Genomic DNA, 18024 nt, shown 5'->3' with positions numbered 1-18024 from the left:
AAACAACTTGTTAAATTCCTAACTGTATTAATGCAAGGGTGGCTGATAGAACAAGTCATTCCATCATAGACTTTTAGAGCTGGAAGGAACCAGAAAAATCTAGTCCAGCCCTATCATTCCTCTCTACTCTTTGTTGCTATGACCAAACCGGGAAATTACAGATTCCCACATTTGAAGGAGATGCTAATACCGTTTAACACCGTTTAACAAATACAGTGCTGGGCACTGGAATACAGAAATAAATGGGGTACTCCAAGATCCTTGCCCTTCTGGCTCCTTCTGCTAGAATGGAGAAGCCATGAACACATAGACAGAATTTTCCAGACTAGTAGTCCCCAAGTCCTCTCCTCCCATTCTCTCATGAGCACACACGGATCAGACTTTCATCGTCTCCACTCCACTGAAATATGCTTGTCAAGGTCACAATTGACCTCAGAGGTGTCAAATAAGATGACCATTTCTTCATCCTCCTCTTTTTTCCTCTTATTTTTTTTTTTTCCGGTGAGGTTTTGTTTGTTTGTTTTTGTATAGTTGTAACACAGTGTTACATTATTTTTTAGCTGTTCACCATAGTGATTCAAGAAGTTTATAGGTCATGCCATGCTCACCACAAATGTAGCTACCTTCTGTCACCATACAATGCTATTACAGTGTCATTGACTATATTCCCTTTGCTGTACCTTATTCCTGTGACTTATTCATTCTGGAACTGTATCTCCCATTCACCTTTCCCCATTTTGTCCATCTCCTCTAGCAACCATCAGTTTGTTCTCTGTATATACAGGTCTGGTTCTGCCATTTGTTTGTTTATTCATTTGTCTTGTCAGCTTCATCCTCAGCCTTAGCTGACCCTCTCCTCCCTATCTACTTTCCTCCCCTGGCTTCCAGCACCCCACCTGTTCCCACTCTGCCTCCCACTTCACTCGCTGCTCCTTCTCAGCCTCCTTTGCTTATTTCTCCTCATCCCCTCAACTCTCCAGGATGGCATTCCCAAGCTAGGTCTCTGATCTCCCTTCAACTCACTCCTTAGGGGGCTAGAGAAGTGGGCGCCTCTCCAGTCTCATGCTCTGAATTACCATCTATATCCTAAGGATTTCTGTTTGAGTTGAACTGTGTCCTTCAAAAAGATACGTCGAAGTCCTAACCCCTGGTACCTTAGAATGGGACCTCATCTGGAAATAGGTTGTTGCAGATGTATTAGTTAAGATGAGGTCATACGAAGTAAGGTGATGCCTCATCTATTATGACCTGTGTCCTTGCAAAAAAATGGAAGACGGTGTGAAGATAGACACACAGGGAGGATGCCCTGTTGTGGCAGAAACGGAGATCACAGTGACGTAGCTGCCAACCAAGGTGGCTTTAATCATTTGCCTGTAAGCAGCAGGTGAAAAAAATTTCACATAAGGCAGAGACTGCCTCTTGGCTGGGTTTCCAGTGGATTTAGTCAAGAGGAGGTACCTCTGGGAGATTGGAGAGGGTCAGGGCAAGGGAGAAGCCAGAGTTTTTCTTTCCCTTGTTCGCTGCTCCTGGCAGCTTCCCTTCCATGGTTCCAGCCCCTGATGCAAAGGCTTCTTGTGTTTCTAGCTTCAGCCAGGTGACCCAGGCCCCCAGACTCTAATACCACCACCTCTTCCCTTCTAAGGGTAGGTTGTTGTTAATCTCCTGCTGTTTCTAATCTTCAGATCACCTCAGGGTTTCTTCCCAGCCTCTTCCATCCCCTGTGTAACTAGCTTTCTTATTACAGTCATTCTGTTTCATTTAGAATAATTTGTATTCTCCTTGAAGGTGACTGATTCATTTGGGAAAGAAGAATCTGGGTTCAAGTAGGGAAAGGCAATCAGAGGAATATCTGGAAAAATCCAAGGGCATATGAGCATGCTATGAAATCATACAATTATACGCAGCAGTCTCAGGGAGGGGAAGCTGGATTGGATCAGTAGAAGTTACATGGAGTATCTTTTGGCTCAAAGAAGTCACTAACAAATAGAACTGTAGAGAGAGAAAGGGCCCAAGCAGAGAAGCAGCACACTCTATGCCAGAGATGTTATTAAGGAACATGATGCACCAGGAAGGGGATGAAACTCTATTCAAGGGCTTAAAAGGGCCTCTTCTAACCTGGAGATCCTGTGACAGTGTAACAGATACTGAGCGCCGCAACCTACACAGACTTCATATCCATTCTCATTTTTAGTTTCAACACTATTCTATCAAGGAAGCAGGCTGGTATATTACATGCGTAAATTGAGATTCAGAGGGTTTGTGATGGATCCTGTTCAGGTCGCTCTATACTAGAAGCTCCTGTTGAATAAGTAAATGTATGAAAACTTGGTGCCGTCCCTGAGGGAAGGTACAGCCTGATGGTCAGGGGAAGACCCTGGGAGGGGGTCTGGGTTTGAATCTTGGCTCAGCCACCCATCTGTGACCTTGGGCAAGGTATTTAAGGTCTCTGCACTTCAGTTTCATCGTCTGTAAAATGGGTGACAATTCTTACTTCGTAGAGTGAGGATTAAATGAGCAAACACTAGTAAAAGTGCTGAGTCAGCACTTGGCACGCTAAGCCCTTCTTTGGTTTCCTTTGCCAGTTCTCCCACCCACAAAATGTTGGTGGGGCCCAAAAACTCAGTCCTTGGTCCTCTCCACCTTCCTATCCACCTGCATGTCCTTGATGATCCAACCCATTCTGTGGCTTTATTTTTTTTTTTTTAAGCTCATTTATTTTAGGGAGAGAGAGAGAGAGAGAGAGAGAGAGAGAGAGAGAGAGAGAAGGAGAGCGCAAGCAGGGAAGGGGCAGCAAGAGAGACAGGAAGAGAGAGAGAGAATCCCAGGCAGGCTCTACCATGTCAGTGCAGAGCCCGACATTGGCCTCCGTCTCATGAACCGTGAGATCATGACCTGAGCCAAAATCAAGAGTCTGACGTATAACTGACCGAACCACCCAGGCGCCCCTTCTGTGGCTTTAAATGCAACCTATATATATGCCAGTGATTCTATGATTTATATCTTCAGCCTGGAGCACTTTCTTAAAATCCAGACTCATGGCCGACTGTCAATTTGCTACTTCTACTTAGATGTCTGTGTGTCCTCAGACTGAATAAGCCTGATCTTGAGCTTCTCTCCCTGCACCCGCTCTTCTCACCATCTCTCCTTATCCCTGAAAGTGGCAGCTGCATCCTTCCAGTTACCAAGGCCAGAACCCGCGGGGTCATCCTTGACTCTGTTCTGTCTCTCAGACCCCTTGTCTCCTCTCATATGTCAGCAAATCCTGTCAGCCTCACCTTCAAACCACATCTGCGACCCACTCACTTCTCACCACCTCCCCCGCCAGCACTCTGGCGCAAGCCACTGTCACCTCTGGCCCGGTCACCGGATTACTGCGGCGGCTTCCTGTTCTCAACACAACAGCAGTCATTCCACTAACATCCTAACTCATCCCTGTGCTCCATTCACTCAGCGTGGAAGCCAACATCCTTTAAAAATAAGCTGGGGGTGCTTGGGTGGCTCAGTCGGTTAAGCATTCCGACTTCGCCTCAGGTCATGATCTTGCAGTTTGTGGGTTTGAGCCCCGCGTCAGGCTCTGTGCTGACAGCTCAGAGACTGGAGCCTGCTTCTGATTCTGTGTCTCCCTCTCCCTCTGTGCCCCTCCTCCACTCGAGCTCTGTCTCTCTCAAACAAATAAGCTGTAAGGCCCCACAAAACCTGCCCCCCATCTCCATCCCCTTTACTCTTTGACCTCCCAGACCTTATCTCCTTCACCTCTTCCATCCCACTGTTTCTCCAATAAGCAGGGCACTCTCCTTCCTCAACATTTATGCACCTGCCTTTCCCTCTGCCGGGAAGGCCCTCCCACCTTAGCTACCTCCCTCACTTCCTGTAGATGTTTATACAAATACCACCTTCTCAGTGGGGCCTTCCCTGGTCAGCCTATTTAAAATTGTAGTCCCCAGGGCAACCTGGGTGGCACAGTCAGTTCAGCATCCGACTTTGGCTCAGGTCACCGATCTCGTGGTCCCTGAGTTCAAGCCCCGCATCAGGCTCTGCGCTGACAGTGTGGCACCTGCTTACGATTCTTTCTCTCTCTCTCTCTCTGCCCTTCCTCCCTGCTTGTGCTCTCTCAAAATAAATACACTTAAAAATAAATAAATACAATACAATTGCATCCCCCAATGCTCCCCATCCCTTTGCTCTGCTTTACTTTCCTCCCTAGTATTCACCATCTAATATACAACGTATGTATTTTATTCTTGTCTATTTTGCCTACAGAATGTAAGTTCCACGTGGGTTGTGGATCTCTCCTGTTCAGCAGTGTGTTCCCAGTGAGCTGGTACGTGGAGGCCCTCAGTAAGGATTTGATGAATAAATTAATGAAGGAATCTTTGCACAAATGTTAGCTATTGTTATTTCAGGGCGGATCTGTGCCATGCCCCACCCTCCCTTTGCAAAAACCCCCTTGCAGACTCGAAATTTAAACACAACTGGGAAGGAAAAGAAATTAGCCAGAAGCAAAAAAAAGATATTTATTTTTAAGTAATCTCCACCCCCACAGTCCACACACGAGTTCACAAGCCTGAGATCAAGAGTCACAGGCCCCACCGACTGATCCAGGCGGGCATCCCAGAAGTAAAAGGGAATTCATAGAGTTGGGGTCCCGGTTTATACATACACCTTTCTAGGTGCCGGAATTTGGGGCTGTGTCATCCACGTACCCACTCAAGGAACTGCTACTGTAGCTCAGCTTGCAGGCCGGGCTGGGGAGTCAGGAACCTCGGTTTACACCCGGGGCTCCCCGCCTCCAGCGGCGCGGTCCCGAGGGCGCGGGGCGGGGCAGGGCGGGCGCGCGCGGGGCGGGGCGGGGTTCCGGGGCCGAGGCGCGGGAGCGCGCGGGTCCGGGCCGCCCAGGCCGCCCCAGCCCAGCTCCGCGCGTGCACCATGGCGGGCCCCGCGCCCGGGCGGCGGCTGCGGCTGCGGCCGCTGGCAGCGCTGGCCCTGCTCTTGGCGCTGGCCCCGGGGCTGCCCGCAGCCCGGGCCGGGCAGGCGCCGCGCCCCGCCGAGCGGGGGCCCCCGGTGCGGCTCTTCACGGAGGAGGAGCTGGCCCGCTACGGCGGGGAGGAGGTGAGCGGACGGGAGGCCTCGGGGGAGGCGCGGGCCCCCGAGCCGGGCGCGAGGCCTGCGAGCTTCCTGGTCCCGGGCCGACGGCCGCGCAGCGACACTGGGAGTCCAACCCAGTCGGGGCGCCCCGCTTAGCCCCTGCGTCGAACCCGCACACCCCGCCCCGCGCTGCCCCCTCCCTGCCGGCCAACGGCCCCGTTGGGACGTGTTGCGGCCCGTGGTCCGTCCATGAACCTCGGAACTTTTGGGATTTTTGTGTTAGCGTCAGCTGGGGGCAGACACTTATGCCGATTCTTTGGGGCGAGTGGCGAGGGAGGGAGGGAAGTAAAACCTGCTTGCTGGGTTAGGTGGGAACGGGCTGGCCCAGGGATGAGCCAGGCTTCCCTACACTGTTTTCCTGCCCCGACTCCTCAAACCCACTTGTAGTGCCTGTGCCCTTGGGGCTGAGCAGAAGCTGGGGGAGAGGACCGAGCGGGAGATCGGAGGTTAGAGACAAAGACCGCCCCCACCCCAACACACCCACTTCAGTTAGTAGTCTGGAGATGTCCAGGAAACTCTTCACAGTCACCCCCGTCTGTTTGGGCTGCTGGGGCCCAGTGTAATGCCTGCGGAGAGTGAGAATAATACTGCACCGAAGGGCCACAGCGGGGCCGATCTGGTGGGGAGATCACTGTGCCATAACATGTCAGCGTTGATCGGAACCGACCTCCTGCTTTTACGAGGAAACCGAGGCGTGCCACTAGTTAGTGATAGAACAAGGAAGGGACCCAGTGTTCTCTTGTTAAAACCCTCCAGCCTGGGCTCCCTAACTCTGTTAGCTAGCCTTGGACTAGGTTCGCAAGGGAGTCAGAAACCTGGCCCTCAGGAGGTGATGCTAGTTTGAATATCACTGTAAAGAGATGTTGGTTTCAAGCCTGAGTGGAAGAGAACACAGAGGGATGTGACTAGATGCTAAGGGACGCATCTTTCAGGGCGCCAGGGAACCGGATGATACAGGATCCAGGAACCCGTGCAGAAAAAAAGTGAACAGGCCTGCTCTCCTTAGAAAGGCCTGCTGGCAAGAGTGGCTCTTGGCTGGTGTCTGGAATTTCAGGGTGTTCCACACTTCCCTAACGGTTAAGGGTGGCTCAATCTGGGCTTTTTACACAGTGTATTTATGTGGAACACACTAGGCAGAGAGGGCCTACATGGCTAGCTGCCAGTAAAAACCTTGGGCTCTAAGTGTCTAATGGGTTTCCCCAGGCAGAAACATCACAAGCGTATTGCTGTGTTGTATTGCGGGAGGAAGAGCGCGTTGTGTGTTACCCTTCATGGGGAAGGGAGAACATAAGGAAGTCTGCACATGGATTCCTCTAGACTCTACCTCTGTCCTTTTCTCTTATGATCTGGCTGTGTATCCTTCTATATGGGCTTTAATAAATCTGAGCTCTGAGTACAACTTGTGTGCTGAGTTCTGAGTCCTTCTAGTGAATCTTGAAACATGGCGGCAAGCTTGGGGACCCCCAGCACAGAACCCAAGAGGAGAGAGTTCACGGTTGAGGGTACTTGAAACAATAGCTCCAGGGGCTGCAGGATGAGGATGGAGAAAAGACCTTTGGTGTTTTATGCTGACATTATTGATTGATAACTAGGGGAAGGAGAGAGGGAAGCTCGGGATGGAAAACGGTTAAAGGAGAGAGTTGTTTTGGGGTCTGTAAGCAGAGAGAGGAAGAGAGGGAGCAGAGGGGCTGTTGAGTGCAGCTGAGTAGAGCCTTGCTGTGCTCTGATCTGCCCTAGATGGTTCTGGTTTATGCCTGTTGTCTGGGGATTATTACTAGTAGCACCCTCCCCACCCCCCGACCCCCCACTTCACTCTCAGAAGTGTCATTGTTTGTATAATACATTTTACAGTATCCTAGGTCAAGCCTTATACCTTTGAATCATACCTGGCTATGAGTCCCTGTTCTACTGTGTGACTTTGGGCAAATTACTAAAGCTCATGGAGTTTCTCTCTTTTTTTTTTTTTTTTCCATCTATAAGATGCTTTTCTCAGTCAGAAGTCCACCAGAAACAGAACCAGTAGCAGATAATATATTTGGTTTATTGTAGGAATTGGTTTATGTTATCATGGTTGCTGGCTAGGCAAGTCTGAAATCCACAAAGCAGGCCTGAAACCCCTGGGCAGTAGCTGATGTCCCAGCCCACCAGTAGAATTTCTTCTTCATCAGGGAAACCTCAATTCTGTTCTTGAGGCCCTTCAACTAATACAGGTAGGCCCACCTAGATTATTCAGGATAGTCTCCTTTATGTAACAAAGTCAACTGATTGTAAATGTTAATCACATCTACGGAATATCTTCATAGCAACACCTAGATACTGTAGTTGATCAAAGTTGTCACATAAAATTGACCATCATAATGGCTATAACCAGAGTTCCTACTCTATACAGGTTTGAGGATTAAATGAGACAGTGATATGCAAAGTGCACTGGATAGGTTGCACTAATCTTAGCATAGTAAGCCTTGATAAATCTTAGCTGCTATTAGCTTGTTATTAAAGATATAAGCAAGAGGCAGTAAAACAGGTCCCATAATCCTCTTTTGCAATTCAAAAATCAAATAAACTCTGAAAACTAGAAGGTTTTTTTTTTTTAAGATTTTATTTTGGGGGGGCGCCTGGGTGGTTCAGTCGGTTAATCATCCGACTTCAGCTCAGGTCATGACCTCATGGTTGGTGAGTTCGAGCCCCATGTTGGGCTCTGTGCTGACAGCTCAGAGCCTGGAGCCTGCTTCGGATTCTATGTCTCCCTCTCTCTGTCCCTCTTCCCCCTCTCAAAAATAAATAAATATTAAAAAAAAAAAAGACTATTTTTACAGGGAGCGCCTGGGTGACTCAGTTGGTTAAGCATCTGACTTCTGCCCAGGTCATGATCTCACAGTTTGTGGGTTTGAGCCCCACATCTAGCTCACTGCCGTCAGCACGGAGCCCACTTCAGATCCTCTGTTTCCCTCTCTCTGCCCCTCCCCTACTAGCTCGCTCTCTCTCTCAAAATAAACTTTAAAAATTTAAAGATTTTATTTTTAAGTAACTTCTACACTCAGCATGGGGCTTGAACTTAGAACCCTGAGATAAAGAGTTGCATGCTCTACCGACTGAGCCAGCCAGGTGCCCCAGAAGGTTGTGTTTTTGTTTTTGTTTTTATACAAGTCATTTAACAGCAAAACCCAACCCAATCTGAACTCCTTTGGTGATAGAGCCTTGCTGGACCTGAAACGAATCTATTTATAGTCCTTATGTATCCTATTTAGTGTGAATATTCATGTTCATGCTTCACTGCGGAAATGTTAATATAGTTGATTATGGGGTGCTGCCTCGGACCTCCATAGGGAAGATGAGGTGACTCTGAGGGTTCTCTTTGGTCCAGAGGGAATGCCATCCTCAGAAGATATGTTTTCTGCCTTAATTGCTTTGTAGGACCAAGTGCAGAGCGGGTCACCCTGCCTGCCCCCACACCCACCTGACTTCTGGGCCTGGGGCCAGATATTATGTATTTTATTCTTACGTAGAGCTAACTCTATCAGGCACTATCCTAAGCTTTAAAGCATTAACTCATACAAGGATGACCACAACCCCATGAGGTAGGTGCTGTTGTTATCTCATTTTTCAGATGAGGAAGGAAGCATGGAGACGAAGTAACTTGCCCAGGTTTACACAGCTAGAGAGTTACAGTGACGAATCAGGCTCTGCCCACCCTGGCTCGTACAAGGAAAACGAACTACCAAAAGCCTCCCTCTTTGCTGCTCCAGGCAGTGGCCGCTCCGAGGCTATATTGGTTCTAAGAAGAAGATATCAGAGTACAAGTATGACCAGAAATGCAGTTTAGGGGCGCCTAGGTGGGTCTGTCTGTTAAGCGTCCCACCCTTGATTTCGGTTCAGGTCATGATCTCCCGGTTCGTGAGTTCGAGCCCCCACGTCGGGCTCTGTGCTGACAGCTCAGAGCCTGGAGCCTGCTTCGAATTCTGTGTCTCCCTCCCTCTGCCCCTGCCCCCTTCATGCTCTGTCTCTCTCTCTCTCTTTCAAAAATAAGTAAACATAAAAAGAATATACAGACAGTGAAGGTTATGGGATAGAGGTAGGTAAATAAAGAGGTAAAACCACCCTCTCTAATTATACAATAGAGTGATGTCTTGTAGATATTTGGCCCATGTTAAGGAATACAATTTTGCATTCTACCTCGGTATACACCCACACAACAGAAGTTCCATGAAACAAGGCTTATTACTATGTGTGATTCACTTCAATGTTTTCTATTTTCTGTTCTATTTTAAACTTTTCTTTTTTAAACTTAATTAAAAAAAAATCTGTTTGTAAATCACTAAATTAACTCCGTGACCCACTAATACTTACTAATGTCAATTTCAGTCAGAAAAACATGGCCTTAGACCCTTGGAGGGCCCTGTTATTTCTGCAGAAGCAAACATCCGCAACAGTTTTCCCTCTTTTCCAAGGAGAAGAGTCACCAGAGAGGAACTTCTACTCTGTCCCTGGGCCCTGGTGCAGGGTCTGAGGGTTGAAGGCTCAGGGGCGGCTGGCTGACTGCTGGGCCTGCCTTCCTGCCTGCCCGATCCCAGGCTCCAGGCCTCTCCCTCCCTGCTATGGAAAAGGCCCTCCCTCCTCTGCCCTGCTGCTTATGCATCTGCTTCCCTGGTAACTCTCATGGCGCTCTACTGGCCCTGCCTGACTGTAGGCAGGGAGGAAGGCCAGATGGTAAAGCAAGCCCAAGGCCCGGAGGAAAAAGGCCGGGTCTCAGTTATGCAGAGGAAGTTACCCTGATTCAGTTACCCTGATTCCCTTCCACTGAGTACCTCTGACCTATCCCGTGTCTTACCTGTTGGTTCTGAGTCTTGTGGATGGTTGAATTTCCGAGGCCACTCTCACCCTCTCCTGGTCCCAGGCGAGTAGTGGTACGTGGTCTTCCTGCTGTGTGCCCTCTGGGGGGACAAGCGAGAGAGTGGAATGATTTGGGTTCCAAGGCTCCAGGTTCCAGAAACTGCTCTAATTTCTTTGTGACTCTGGGCAGGTCTCATAATTCCCCAGCCTGGATAGCTGCATCTGTAAAATGACGGTGTTAGATTATCTTCGAGGCCCCTTCCCGTTTTAACTTACATTTCTTCCAGGATCCTTATCTGTGACTTGGGAATTACATGTTTCCCCCTATCTTTCCTTTAGGAAGATAGAATCTTCTTGCACTTGAGTATCTGATTCCTCTCAGATCTTATAACTTTCAAAATCTAGGGAAGGATAAGGGAAACTAACATTTATTTCCCTAAACTGCTAAGTGCTTCCTATCTCTTGTCTTGGTTAATCATCACAACAGCCCAGCAAGTGGACACTTTTAGTATCTTCCTATTACAGAGGAGAAGACTGAGGCCCAGACAAGTTAAGTAATTTGCCCAAGACAGCACAGCGTATAAGTGGTGGCTCAAACCCAGGCCTGTTTGACTTGAAAACTTGTGCTAGGAACACCCCACCGTGGTGACCCCTCCTTTGGTCTCAGAAAAAGGCCGACCTGCTGTTATTTCAGGCCTGCTGTGCGGATAAGAATGATGCATGTCCTTCCAGGCGGACTTGAGGGTGGGGGACCACGGTGTGAAGCTGGCGATAAGTGTGTGTGTCTTTGGTGTCTCTGAGGACATGTCTATTCCAGAGCCTGCGTTCATGCTCCCGAGGCTTCCATTCACCCTCTGTTCCTCTCAGCTGCCACCTCCGGGGCCTGAAAACCATGCCTGCTGTCAGGGGACATCAGCTCCACGGGATAGGAACAACCCCCCACCCCCAGCACACTTGACAATTAACTGACAAGGGCGTTCCTCTCCATGAAATGTCTGTATAACAGGAAAGCCTCAGAAACGTTCACCGTTCCTTTCTACCCCTTTGCTGAGACCTCCTTTTAGCACTTACACGTTAATGTATAGTGTTGTGAGGGGATAAATATTTAACTATTGAAGAGGGGTGTCTGGGTGGCTCAGCCGGTTAAGTGTCCGACTCTTGATTTGGGCTCAGGTCATGATCTCATGGTTCGTGAGTTTGAGCTCTGTGTCAGGCTCTGTGCTGATAGTGCGGAGCCTGCTTGGGATTCTCTCTTTCTGTCCCTCTCAAAATAAATAAACTTATTTTTTTTTAATTTTTTTAATGTTTATGTTTGAGAGAGAGAGAGAGAGAGAGAGAGAGAGAGAGAGAGAGAGAGAGTGTGCGTGAGCGAGCATGAGTGGGGATGGGGCAGAGAGAGAGGGACCAGACAGACTCCAAAGCAGGCTCCAGGCTATGAGCTCTCAGCACAGAGCCTGACGCGGGGCTCGAACTCACAAACTGTGAGATCATGGCTTGAGCCGAAGTCAGACACTTAACCAACTGAGCTACCCAGGGACCCCAATAAATAAATAAACTATAAACTTTTAAAAAATTTATCTGTTGAAGAAATTGAGGGTGTTAGTGATGAGATGCATATTTTTATATTTTATGTATGTGAATGTCATGTTTCTATGACTCTTTGCACACAAAAAAGTAACAAAATAGCAAAGGAAAAGCAAGAGAATGGAAAATATGACAAAATGCTATGGGTAAAATTATAACTGTTCATATATATTTTTTAAGTTCGAAGAAAACATAACCCCAGTTGAGCCACTGATGTCAAGAAACAAATAATCACAGTGAAAGAAAGGCTGTAAAGAAGAATGCAGGCTGCTGGATGGTTACGCCATGGCATTTAAAATAACCCTTACCAGGGCACCTGGCTGGCTCAGCTGGTAGAGCGTGCTACTCTTGGTCTCGGGGCTGTGAGTTCGAGGCCCCACATTGAGGGTAGGGATTACTTAAAGATAAAATTTTAAAAACATACAAAATAATTCTTATTAGTTGAGGTGGAACAAATATCCACTAAGTCAACAGAAGTTCTAGGGAGCATCTGTGGGAGCTAATAGGGACTCTAATAACCAACCGTTTACTGAGCTCCTATGCTGGACCTACCATGTGCTCACGTACAGCATTCCTGCAAGGTCAGTGGGTGTTACCTGTATATAACAGTTAGAGAAACGGAGGCCCGTGAAGTTATGTGACAGTGAGATATATTTGCTTGGCCAAGTTGCTTAACTTCTCTCCTCCTCTCTCTGTTGAATGTAGTCATGAAAACACTTGACCTTAAGCTCAACAAGGGCAAGAACCTTAAGACCCAATCCTACAGAAGACCAAGCAGTGTGTTCTTGGGGAGATCCAGAGATTCGCATATACCCAGCTGCAACGCATCCCTTCACCCCAGCCTGTGGGCCGACTGGTTGGTGTCCCTGTACCCACAATAGGGCTAAGACCCGGCCCTGCATGTCCAAGAGCTATGTCAACTGCCCCAGCCCGAGTCCACCTTGATGGAAGTTAGAAAATTCATGCCATCTGTTTTTGAATTATTCTCTTTGGTCGGGGGCGGAGGGGTAACATTTTGTACCCACGAATATAGCAAAAAATAAAGTATAAGACTCATTGTTAGTACTGTCCGGGAGACAGCATTGCTTATATATTTCTAGCACTGTCAGTGGGCTTTTTGAAGGACATGCTGGTTACATTTTTAATAAAACTGATTACACTGTTCGTATGCTTTGGTCCAGGATTATTCCTGGACCATGTATTGCACGCCTCAAGGAAATAACTCATCAAATTATAAAGTAGCTTGTAGAAAGATACTCATAATCCCGCCATTTATAGTTTTAAGGAATTGGAAAGAACCCAAATACCCAAAACAGAACAGCTGAACAAACAGGAATGCAGTAGCACTACCATAAGATAGAGCTGTTAGAGTGACAGCCGTTTGGGGGATTTCAATACATGGGAACGTTTGTACGAAACCGCATTACCTGTGAGAGGCAAAATGTAAAATGGATCATTCGGACTGATTCCATTGCCAAAGATGAAAGGAAATTTGGGCTGATGTAAATAATTCATCATTTAACATCCTTTGGATTTTTATCCGTTCAGAGCTGCTTCAGTCCCTGGTTTGCTTGTGTTTGTTTACAGAAAAGTGTTGCCATAGGCTTGTCTTGATACTTTGTGTCACCTTCCCAAAGTCTGTGAGGGGATGTGACATCAGGCAGGGGCGGGCAAGCTCCTGATGGCGACGAACTCACCGAGGACCGAGGACCGGCTCAGGAGAGGCTGCTTTGTACCTCCACCCACTGCTGTCTGCACAGCCCGGAGTGATGTCACTCACTTGGGCTGGAGGAGCTGGGCTCTCGGGCTCCTCCTCACAGCTTCTCTCCTGCTTTCTAGGAAGATCAGCCCATCTACATGGCAGTGAAAGGAGTGGTGTTTGATGTCACTTCTGGAAAGGGTAAGTGGCTCGGCTTTATGAATCCTTACTTCTGGGGAGCTTGGCAGCCAGAGTGGGCGCTGGGTATGCAAAAAAAGGGAAGGAAAGCTGGCCAGGTCCCTTTCCCTCAGACTGAATTAACAGTCTTTGCCAGTGTTGTATTGCCACAGTGTTTTTCTAATAATGTCACACTCCTGCTCAAAGACCTTCTGTGGCTCCCTGCTGCCTGTGCAATCAAATTCAAACTTGGCAACTTACCGTGGTTGAAGCAGCAATAGGCAAAGTGTTGCTTTGCAAGGCATTGGGATCATAGAACACGATCCAACATTTTAATGCCATTTCATGGTTTCTCTAGTGGTTAACTACAGATGGTATCAGGGAGGTAGTTTTGTTGTGGCTCATTGTTTACCAAACAAAAGCTGTTGAACGGAAGCAGACTTGGCTTCCACCGACATTTAAGAAGGCTGGACATTTTTCTTGTTTGCATTTTAAATATTTTTAAGGGATTATTTCCATTCCGTATTTTTTAAAAAACCACCCCTCAGCCCGGCGTGTGTGACTTATTCCATATTCTGAATCAGTGGAATCCAAACTGACGGCAGGGGGGCTTCTCGTCTTCACTGCTTCCCCTCTCCTTCGGCCTGGAGCCAGGTTTAGCGTTGGATTGGGTCTCAGAAGCCCCGTACAGTCTCCTGGCTGTTTTGCGTGCACGTCCACAATCACATCCTCTCCCCTTTTCCCCACTACAGAGTTTTATGGACGAGGAGCCCCCTACAATGCTTTGACCGGGAAGGACTCCACCAGAGGGGTGGCCAAGATGTCCCTCGATCCTGCAGACCTCACCCATGACACTGTGAGCCAGGTTATGAGCCTTTGTCAAAATGTCCCATCCCTTTGGCCATGGCCTTTTTTACCCTTGGGAAATAGCCAAGCTTCCTACTTAGCCCGTTGATATTTCAGTCCACTCTCCGTGTAGCCAACTGTTCCCTTGAAGTAAGTATCTTCCTATGCCACTCCTACTCAGAAACCTTCCAGGACTCCCTATTGCCTACAGAGTCAAGTCCGGACTCTTGTGAACTTGTGATCGACTCTGTGATCTTCACAGTGCCTTGGCAGCCCCCTCCCCGTTGCGGTCTGCACCCGCCACCCCCAGTCTCTTCCAGATTTGCTGTGGTCTCTGACACCCACTCGCCAGGCCGCTCAGGGCATGAACAGGGTGAGAAGCAGAGTGTCCCCTGTGTTCGTATTTCTGTGGAGGAGAAAATAGCATCGGCAAAAGCCATTTCAGGGTCTCAGTAATCCCACCGGAGGGACTGGCATTCACCCCAGTTGTGCTCAGATGAGTCAAACTCATTAAAGTCAAACGTTCAAGATTGATTACACTCACTGGGGCGCCTGGGTGGCGCAGTCGGTTAAGCGTCCGACTTCAGCCAGGTCACGATCTCGCGGTCTGTGAGTTCGAGCCCCGCGTCGGGCTCTGGGCTGATGGCTCAGAGCCTGGAGCCTGTTTCCGATTCTGTGTCTCCCTCTCTCTCTGCCCCTCGCCCGTTCATGCTCTGTCTCTCTCTGTCCCAAAAAAAATAAATAAAACGTTGAAAAAAAAAAATTTAAAAAAAAAAAAAAAAGATTGATTACACTCAGGAATCAAGGAGGGGGGAGGGTGTATGAATCTATAATGGGAAGAGTGTGTAGAGAACAGTGGAAAGGAGGTGGATACAGAGCATCCTGCCTGAGGCTGGGTGTTCGCTGGAGGTTTTTTTTCTTTTTTTATTTTTTTGTACTTTGTTTATTTTTGAGAGAGAGACAGCACCAGCTAGGGGGTGGGGGGGTGGGGGGGGTGGAAGGGGCAGAGAGGGGTGGGGGGAGGGGAGAGAGAGCGAGAATCCCACGCAGGCTCCACGCTGTCAGCACAGAGCCCAACGCAGGGCTCAAATTCACAAAGCGTGAGATGGTGACCTGAGCCGAAACCAAGAGTCGGACGCTTAACCAACTGAGCCAACGAGGTGCCCCTCACTGGCGTCTTTAATTCCCACGTTAGTCAAATGGCAGGACATGAAGCCATGACTCCCACACCACTCCCGCCTGCACAGGATTGTGTCTTAAAAAGTCAGTTGGCGAGTTGAGATACTTTTCCTCTGGCATCAAGGGTGTGTGTGGGAGGAGTAGGGCTGGGTGGTGAGAGTCCAGTTTGAGGCACAACTCACTCATCTCGCCTCCTCCCCCTCCCCTCACCCCTGCCTTTCCTGTGGCTTTGGGCCTTTTCCCCCAAGACCGGCCTCACTGCCGAGGAGCTGAAGTCCCTGGACGACGTCTTCACCACGGTGTACAAAGCCAAATACCCCATCGTCGGCTACACGGCCCGGAGGATACTCAACGAGGACGGTAGCCCCAACCTGGACTTCAAGCCCGAAGACCAGCCCCATTTTGACATAAAAGACGAGTTTTGACGCTCCATCTGCGGGAGCGCCTTCTTGATGGGGCGGGGTGGGGGCGGGGCACGGAGAGCCCTTCAGGTGCCAAATCTCCTGCAAAATAGGCTGCCTGAGCCTCTGGTCCCCGGACCTGAATAAAGCCGACGTTGAACCCGGAACGCCGGATGCTTGTTATTGTTCCCGGTCAAGTGTTCTGTCCACGTGCCATCCTGCCTGCACACCAGCCAGGGTGGGAAGAACGGCCGAAGGGGGCGCCCTCTCGGCGTCCCTGTTGGCTGCCTGGGCAGTGGAATCACGGGTGACTTATTTCTTCTCTATCTGTATATTTTCCTGTGCTTGCCATGTCTCCTAGCATGACCACGTGTGCTTTAGAATAAGCACAAAAATAAACTTCGTGTTTTCACAAGAGCAGCCTTCTTCCCCACACGCCCTCTCCTTGACGCCTCACCTGCACCACTGGAAGGGGCAGCCTGTGCCGTCCTTTCACGGTCCTGCCATCTGTGTCCCCTGCCTGTGAGGCAGGGGGAATGGCACGAACGGGGAAGACTGGCAGGAGCGGTAGGAACGGTAAAGGGAGACGTTAAAGGTCTGGCTTTGCACCACGACCAGGAGAGAGTGACCGTGTGAGTCTCACGTGGGACCATGGGGCCTCAGCCCCATCTGCAGCTGGAAGGTGGTGAGGAGGGCGGAGGGCCTTGTAGCCAGAGCCTGGCCTGGAGGGCGTCCCAAGCACGGGGAAGCATACAACATGCTGGACCCAGGTCCGATCTCCTAAGGATGTCATCCGTTTTGGGGGGGGGGGGACTTTTCCCTTTAAGGGACATTGGCAATGTCGGAAGATATTTTTATAGTTTTGGTTGTCACAACTGTAGGATTCTACCGGTATCTAGCGTCCAGAGATGTTAAACATCCTACAGTGCACGGGAAAGCCCTTGCTCCCTGGAAAAAGAATGATCTGGTCTAAAAGGTCAAATGTGCCAAGGCTGAGAAACCCTGTGTTAGATTCATCCTGGAAATCTTACATTAGAGATTAATTTCTTTGATGTAAAATAAATAGCAACTACTCCCAAGAGAGAATTTTTACACTAAGCCCAAGAATCTCCTAAGGTGACTGTTCAAAATGCTGATTCTGGGTCCCACCACCAGGGTTCATGATTCTGTATTTCTAGAACATGGCCTGGGTGCTGAATTTTTTTTTTTTTTATGTTTGTTTATTTTTGAAAGAGAGACCGAGCACAAGTGGGCGAGGGCAGAGAGAGAGAGAGACAGAATTGGAAGCAGGCTCCAGGCTCTGAGCTGTCAGCACAGAGCCTGACATGGGGCTCAAACTCATGAACCATGAGATCATGACCTGAGCAGAAGTCAGATACTTAACTGACTGAGCCACCCAGGAGCCACCTGGGCACTGAATTTTTTTTTAATTAATTTAAGTTTTTTTTTAAATATGAAATTTATTGTCAAATTGGTTTCCATATAACACCCAACTCATCCCAAAAGGTGGGCACTGAGTTTTTAATGAGCCTCCCCAGAAGACTGTGGTACACATGGGCCCAGATGTACTTTGAGAAACATTACCTTTTGCCTCACGTGTCACCTCAGGGAGAACCCAGCCACAGCCTTTCTGAGGACCAGGTTAGACCTTTGCTTTCTTCTTTTGTGTGTCCAGACTCAAGATATTCCTGGTGAACTCCTGGGTCTCCCACTCAGAAGCTGGGAGCTTGGTGGCCACCCACCCAAGAATAACGGGCCTGGAACTTATCAGACAGGACTCTTTGGCCTGGAGTTGAGAAAGTCCTTCATGTGGCCAAGGTAGTCTGTATGGGGACATGTGGACTCCAAACAAATGATGTATGAATGCAGACAAATGGTTACAGGTCCTTGGAAACACCTGAGAGATGACTTCTTTTCCTTACGTGTCACCTACTTCCCACATCATCAGGGGTGGGTTTCCATTCCTTACAGCCTTGTCTGCAGGGTGGGCAAGGGCTCCAAATTCAGTTTGCTGGGAACCTTCCAGGACCCCCACTCCCCTACCTTCTCCCAGCCCCCATTAAAGAGCAGTTTTCCCTTAGGGCCCCAGGCTCCTCTATGCTGGGGCAGTTCTGCCCAGTTCACGGCCCTTCACCCCCAGCAAGGGTCTTCTCTGAATCAGAG

The 18024-nt window shown here is 48.9% G+C and overlaps 2 protein-coding genes across 7 annotated transcripts in view; one reads left to right on the top strand and one right to left on the bottom strand.

The window, feature by feature from the left end:
• The window catches only part of PACC1 (proton activated chloride channel 1), a 168294-nt gene that overhangs the window by 36672 nt on the left and 113598 nt on the right, over positions 1-18024 (bottom strand). For all 3 annotated transcript variants that reach the window (XM_047840826.1, XM_047840827.1, XM_047840824.1), the window contains one exon: positions 9974-10076. In XM_047840826.1, the coding sequence (XP_047696782.1) occupies positions 9974-10076 (103 nt within the window). The remainder of the gene's footprint in view (positions 1-9973; positions 10077-18024) is intronic.
• NENF (neudesin neurotrophic factor) lies at positions 4887-16278 on the top strand. Of its 4 annotated transcripts, none has more exons than XM_047840831.1 (5): positions 4887-5109; positions 13399-13459; positions 14188-14300; positions 14544-14654; positions 15709-16278. In XM_047840831.1, exons 1-5 carry the CDS (start codon positions 4927-4929, stop codon positions 15883-15885), a joined length of 645 nt encoding a protein of 214 aa, XP_047696787.1. In that variant the 5' UTR covers positions 4887-4926; the 3' UTR covers positions 15886-16278. The 4 variants fall into 4 exon arrangements, with proteins under 4 accessions (XP_047696787.1, XP_047696788.1, XP_047696789.1 ...); XM_047840832.1 differs by having other exon boundaries at positions 4888-5109; positions 14188-14291; XM_047840833.1 differs by lacking the exon at positions 14544-14654 and having other exon boundaries at positions 4893-5109.

The sequence above is a fragment of the Prionailurus viverrinus genome, chromosome F1 (genome assembly GCF_022837055.1).
Source record: "Prionailurus viverrinus isolate Anna chromosome F1, UM_Priviv_1.0, whole genome shotgun sequence".
Lineage (NCBI taxonomy): Eukaryota > Metazoa > Chordata > Mammalia > Carnivora > Felidae > Prionailurus > Prionailurus viverrinus.
Note: the sequence above shows the minus strand (reverse complement) of the source record. Positions and strands in the feature narration are given on the sequence as shown.